General features: G+C 40.8%; 1 protein-coding gene across 2 annotated transcripts; it reads right to left on the bottom strand.

Moving 5' to 3' along the window:
• Nucleotides 1-257: 257 nt before the first annotated feature.
• Nucleotides 258-5935, bottom strand: LOC126050642 (alpha-1-antitrypsin-like). 2 transcript variants are annotated; one of them, XM_049828798.1, is made up of 5 exons: nucleotides 5753-5935; nucleotides 4328-5014; nucleotides 3538-3808; nucleotides 2659-2806; nucleotides 258-1900 (listed from the first exon to the last, which is right to left on the bottom strand). In XM_049828798.1, the coding sequence occupies exons 2-5, from the start codon at nucleotides 4995-4997 to the stop codon at nucleotides 1694-1696; spliced, it is 1296 nt and encodes a 431-aa protein (XP_049684755.1). In that variant the 5' UTR covers nucleotides 4998-5014; nucleotides 5753-5935; the 3' UTR covers nucleotides 258-1693. The 2 variants fall into 2 exon arrangements, with proteins under 2 accessions (XP_049684755.1, XP_049684754.1); XM_049828797.1 differs by lacking the exon at nucleotides 5753-5935 and having other exon boundaries at nucleotides 4328-5042.
• Nucleotides 5936-6426: the final 491 nt, after the last annotated feature.

Genomic DNA, 6426 nt, shown 5'->3' on the forward strand with positions numbered 1-6426 from the left:
ACTAAGTCCTTTTATGTTTAGAGGGATGAAGCCAACTGTTTGTTACTAAATATTGAACAGACTAAATACAGTTATGAGTAAGAAACTTTTGTCAATGGTTTACATGATTTTCAGGAGGGCTTTGAGAGTGAATGTCAAGTGTTACATAGCTAGCAGATAGACATGGAAAGGTTATTCCTTATATTCCTTACTTGTATACTTACAGCTACAATTTACTAATATTGATAGCATTAATTTAATGTCAAAGAAAATAAAGATCCCCAAAGCAATCAAGACAATTATATTTTAGAATATTCACCATAATTTTTAGGTTATATTTTTCACAGACATTTTAAGAGGCTTTTTACTTTTTTTTCTACTGGTTTGAAATACTCTATAGCAAGAGATTTAATCAATCTGTAATTTAAGTACTTTCATTGGCTTTCTGTATTTTAATAAGCCATGCTAAGGATGTTGGTTTAAAAAATTAAAGAAAAAATAATAAAATATTTTAAATATGTACTGATTTGTGTTTCTTTCCTTTCATAGCCACACAACTATCTAGTGTAGCTGGTATCTTAAAATCCTACCAATCGAGTCAGTATAAAACACATAATAGCAATAAGTTAGACTTGAGAAACCTTAAGTGAAAAGGTACAAATGTCAATTCACAATATGGTTTTTTTCTGTAACAGTAATCCACCGTTAACATTTAGAAAGGTGACTTCTCAAATATCACCTGCATTTTGCATGTGTGTCTATGATAGTTTAAAGCAGGTTAACAGTGCCTAGGAAAGCTCTGCTGTTCCTGCTGAGGAAACATAAATTCTCTGGAGTTATAATTTTTCATTCCTCCACTTTTCTACCACAGTCTAACAAATCTAGCTGAAAAGTGTGATAGCGAAGGTGGCATCAGTAGGAGAAAAGAGAAATGACAGTGACAACAAATCCATAAAAAGGAAACTGGTGCTCTGTCACTGACTGCTCCACCACACTTATCTCAGGGCATTGGCAATAATAGCTGTATTAGCAAGATAAAACAAAGTCTTTTTGCTGGTATGTCTTCCTTCCTTAGTAGAATAAACATCATTTGTAAATCAAAAACAACCTTCTTGTCTCCATGAGAAGGGCTTCCACTGAGGAGGAGAGGGAGGCAAGCTAAACCAGCTGCACTCATCCTCCAGTGTCCTAGTCACTGATCCTGCAGCTTCACACCATGCTTGGTTAAAAACCAAAGAAATTAATGGAAATTCACTTCGATAGTAAGGGAATCTGCATTTAAGACTAGTCATCAAAGGTTAGTGGATTAAACAGGCAGGACTTATACCTCGCACCTCCTTTTCCCTGCTTCCCTTCTCCCGCTCTCCTGTACACACACCGTGAGTGTACAGCAATAGCTACATCATCCAGAGACTTTGAACCATCTCAAATACCCCATGAGAACGTGTCAGCAAGGGCTTGTTACAACACTGGTGAAAAGTGACTTGTCTTTCATTAGCACTACCAGCTATACCTGGCTGTAGGCTGGAGGAAATACCAGTGACTTTTGGACAAGGAAAAATAGTTTCTGTGTTTTCAGGGGTTAATAATGTATATAAGGATAATGGTTGAAAGATGAGCACTAGTACAATGTGGTATGCACACACAAATGTTTTGCTGGATCATGGGAATTTAGCCAGCAATGTGTGTGCGTAAGTGCATGTCCTCTGGTCAATCAGTCATTTTTCAGAGGGTTTACAATTTTCCCTATGAAGAGGACGGTGCGGGTGTATTTATCCAGAATCACGAGGAGAAAGGGCCTGTTGAATCTGACTCGAGGCGGGTGAGGAAAATCGCCAGATCTCCAGGTAACCTCCTTCACTGTGGCCCCCGCTGCTTCGGTGCCATTCTCATGAACATTCAGCATGGCTTTGTGGATCACCTGCAAGGACACAAAGCAAAACAGCCTCCAGCTGACAACCCAGCAAGAATAGAGCAGTCTGTCACCCTCCTCACTCTTGCCAAATGGAGTCCTGTCTGGGGCAAGACCCGGCAGCACCAGCCTCTGGGAAGGTCATCACCAGCCTCTGGGAAGAAGGTCATCACCAGCGCTCCCCCTCCCACCGCAGCGCGATCAGCCATCAGCCCACTCCTGCTAGCCTCCTTCACTGCATGTGCAGAGAGTAACCCTCAAACAGCAGACAGCCAAAGAGCACTCAAGATGACTGATCGCAAGAAACTCTAGAAGCAAAGGAACCTGGTAATTTAGCCTAGACTTAGTTTTGCCTTTGGCAGCTTCATGTATTATTGTGAATTTACCCTATCATCTAGCTGAAAAAAATAACATTTTGAGGGCGCTAGAAGGGCAGGAATAACAGCCTTTTGCCCTCTGTAGGCAGAATTAGAGGAAATTTTACCAAAGCTAATGTGCTACCTTTAGATAATTTTGTTTAGTAGCCAAAAGAACATTTAATTATACGTATGTCTTCTTCCTTCTCAAACCACGTATGTATAACCCCTTGTAAGCATGTGTGGCTTCAGGTTTAGGAAAGATAGGGCTTGCTTTGTTTCCAGGCTGGCAGCTGTTGATGATTGAGTGATGCTTCAGAGAGACTGGGATAAGCTTTTCATGGGATATTAATGTCAGGTTCCTGGGAATAAAGAAATCCTGTGGTCGCTGTGTTTCGCGTGCTGACTTACTTTTGAAACCATCAGTCCAGGCTCCTCAGTAATCCCTGACAGATCAGCTTGTTCAGTGAATAGATCAATCATACCCACTTGTTTGACTATCCTTTTCACATCATAGGTACCAGAAATAGAAAATTTTGGAATGTGCAGATGTATTTTTCTGTAACAAATAACACAAATACAGACAAACTGTCATCTAGGTAACACTCCTCAAGGGCTTCAGTATAGTGACGCTTCACATTTGTTTCTCTAAATGTTAAAAGTCTGCTCTCAGGGTTCAGATAGCACTTCTGACCAGGTTAGCTATCTAACGTGGAGGGTTGGAGCAGAATGAGCTCATTATCCTCTGCCTCCACAGTAGGGTTCAAGGAGTGGGGTGGAAGACATAACCATACCAACTCTGTGGCAAACAGAGCTACTACTGCCAGGTAGCAGGTCTTTTTCAAAAGATCATAGCTAGCTGTCCTAAGGCTGTTCAAATATACAACAGGGCTTGGGCCATGACAGAAATAGCTGCAGTACTGGTGAATTAATAAAATTTCCGCTTTTACATACAATGCCCTCAACATCCTAACACCCAATAGCAACTCCATTGTAGTTTCACAATGCCCATATGAAACAGGGGTCTGTTAACTTCATCATGGTGCTAAGCAACATGTGACTGAGCCAGGAACTTCACCCAAGATGCATCCCATGTTCAATGCCCTATTTGTTCATTACTCACAGCTCTTTTTCATTTTCCAACTAAGAGAAGGAAAGTCCTGCACAGAGAGGGACCATTAAGTGAATAGAGTTCACTAAAATAACCTGGCCTTTAATGTTTTGTCTTGGTGAGATGAACACTACTAATCTATAATGTTGGTCACCTCTCACCTTAGCAAAACCAGTTACCTGTCTTGGAGGAACTTTTCCCATTTAGATACAGTCCTTTTCAAGAGAGCATCTTCCACCTGCTTCATCTTCCCTTCGTCAGGCAAAACAAATAATGCTGCAGCTTTTCCATTGTAAGGTATCTGAACCAGCCAACAGGACAGCTCTTCATCAAAGTAACTTCTGTAGTAACCCTTTCGATACATCATGTCAACTTTTATAGATGTTTTCTGGTCCACAAAAAAATCCTCCTGTTTTGTATATGAAGTACTGAAGGGTTTCTCCCAGTGGGCTTATGACAAAAAAAAAAAAAAAAAAAAAAAAAAAAATCAGTGGAATACAAAGAGGAATGGACATGGTGAATAAAACAGGATTTAGTCCCACAGCCTTCCTTTGTTTAGAGCAAATATCTTTTTCAGGGTACTGCATTCTCAGGTGTTACAGCATTGCAGCTCTTTTTTTTATTATTATCATTATTATTCTTTCAGGTGCTTAAAGACAACTACAGACAGATAATACTGAAAACACCATCTTTCACTAAAGCGTGAGTCTATAATCACATTAAAGAATTTACCAAACTCAACAAAGTTATTTGTTTAAAAAAAAAAGCAGTCTTTCACTCAACCAGGTGCGGACATATTTATACTGACAACAAGTATACATGGTTTTATAGCAACATTTTCCAGATACTGAACATGGTTTCCTCCATTTAAAATATTTAAACTACAGTTTCTTTCTCTTAAGTTTTCATTCCCTGTAGTAAGCACTAAGCATCTAAGTAACAACCTTCACACACTTCGATATTTCTTACCTTTAAAGAAGACATAGTTAACAAGAACCATTGCAGTGAGAGGATCAAGATTTTCCACTAGTTTAACAATTTTCCCATTTGTCTTTTCCTCAATGTAACTGTTGATCTGATTCTCAGCACCAGAGGAGTTGTTAAAGTCAGTAGAAAAGACTTCAGATTCATAAAAGCTTTTGACATCATCCAAGAACTTCTGTAGTGGTTTTAGCGTCTCTTCTATAAAAAGGGCATTGCCCAGGCTCAGCTGGAGCTCACTGTCTGAACGGTTCAGCATGTGGAGGAGTTGGCAAAAGCCTTCATGTATTTCCTGCTCCTGAGTCTTTTTCAGGTTAAAGGCAAGCCCTTCCAGAATCTGCGTCAGTGTCGCTGACTTGGCACCAAGTGCCAGCATTGCAAAGGAAGCAGAGATGCTTATGGGTGAAAAGAAAATATTTTGATCTGTTGCTTCAGATGCAACCAGCTTGTAAAATGAAAATGCAAAGTCAGCATTGCTGGGAACGAGTTTGACAAAGGTTTTGTTAACTGGATAAACTCCTTCCCTGTGAGAACTGCGTCCTGGGTAGTATGTCCCTTTAGGATCATCCTGCTTATTGCGGTAGCGAGGATGCTGATGACACTGGGCAATAGTATACAAACCAGCCAGCAATAAACACAAGGAGAAAGTGGGGTTCATTTTCCTTTTAACTGTTTCTGCAAAAGAGATAGACATACAAAACATGGCATGGAAATTAATTTCTTCACGCTGTGTGCTCCAGCCAAGTAAAATGAGGCTCTCAGAACACACCTGTTTTCCAAAATCCCACACTTCATATTTCACACTCCTGATGCATGCCAGTGATTCCCAGAAAAAATATGCCTCCTGATACACTATTTGTATAACCAAGTACTCTCTCAAAAGAGGTCATTTTGATCATATTATCCTTTAAAAAACAAGGTAAGGTTGAATTTTTTAGAATTTGCAAATAACTGGAAGCTTATGACCTTTTCCCCGGAGCAACTGGTAGAAGTTGTTTTTGTACTCAGTACTGCAGGATGGCTACTGCAGCCCTGTAAGTCTTCCTCAATTCATCAAATAATTAGATAATTAAACCTGTGTTAAACAAAAATGTGATATAAACACAGATCATACTGTCTAGGACCAAAATTACAAAATACTTTTACAGTTTCTTCAAAGATAAAATATTGGATCACTGTGGTAGCAAAGTCTATAGGCATCTCTGTTGTTTCCAGAACAAATTTTTATTTGATTATGTGAAGTATCCTCTTCCCTAGCAGCCAGTTCTTGCTGGCTTTTGGCACGTTTTGATTTTTTGCATGACAGTTACATCCCGTTGTTTACATGTAAAAAGGCGCCCTTCCTGGGCGATAACATAATCCCCCAAAATGAAATGTCCAAATGAGCCAAGGGAAAACTAAAAGGGTACTTACAGCGCTACAAAAAGGATCTTGCTGTGCCTTGCTTGCTCCTTCTTCTCTTCAGTATTATTGAGCAGGATTAAGCAGAGCACCCCCGTTAATCATTAATTAGTTCAAATAAAAATTGCCAGCAAGGATGCACAGCAAGCAGTAATGACACTAGATATTCTGGACAGTTTGTCCAACCCAGACACCGGCTAACAGTGCTGGGTGGTGGGGCTGCAGACGACAGGGAGCGGAGCAGGGACTGTATCTCCTGCTGCTTCCATGCCTGTGGGTTGACACAAGAAGCCTGCTGCTGTGGGTGCCTGGCAGGAGAGCCAAAGCCATACCCTTCATGTCTGGAGCCAAACGCTGTGACTTTATGTGAAGGCCACCTCTTGCCTGGGTCTGGCTGCAGGGGACGAAGCTGCCCCCACAGCCTACTAGGGAGCACAGCCTCCCTGCCAGACCATCCTCTTAGCTTGGTCCTGGGGGACCAACAAACGGGACGGCAACACTGCCAGAGTCATAACCTCTCTGTCAGGATTTCAAAACGAGGTTGGGATTTAGAAAGCCCTTCTGCCTTACTGTGTACCTCAGTCACAATCTTTGACACCACGTTTAATGGTTTCAGGCCTTTTCTGAAGGGGAGCAGACAGTATGTGATTGATGAACGGTCTCCAGGTTTCTTTAGAGAATAACAT

The sequence above is a fragment of the Accipiter gentilis genome, chromosome 25, assembly GCF_929443795.1.
Source record: "Accipiter gentilis chromosome 25, bAccGen1.1, whole genome shotgun sequence".
Lineage (NCBI taxonomy): Eukaryota > Metazoa > Chordata > Aves > Accipitriformes > Accipitridae > Astur > Astur gentilis.

What these genes read in the sequence shown, in the direction of transcription:
- LOC126050642 (XM_049828797.1), bottom strand. Translation starts at nt 5,042, where the DNA reads ATGTTTTGTATGTCTATCTCTTTTGCAGAAACAGTTAAAAGGAAAATG. An exon ending in TAACTATGTCTTCTTTAAAG is followed by an intron (nt 3,809 to 4,327) that starts GTAAGAAATATC and finishes TTTTGTCATAAG; the next exon opens with CCCACTGGGAGAAACCCTTC. An exon ending in CTGGACTGATGGTTTCAAAA is followed by an intron (nt 1,901 to 2,658) that starts GTAAGTCAGCAC and finishes GTGTCCTTGCAG; the next exon opens with GTGATCCACAAAGCCATGCT.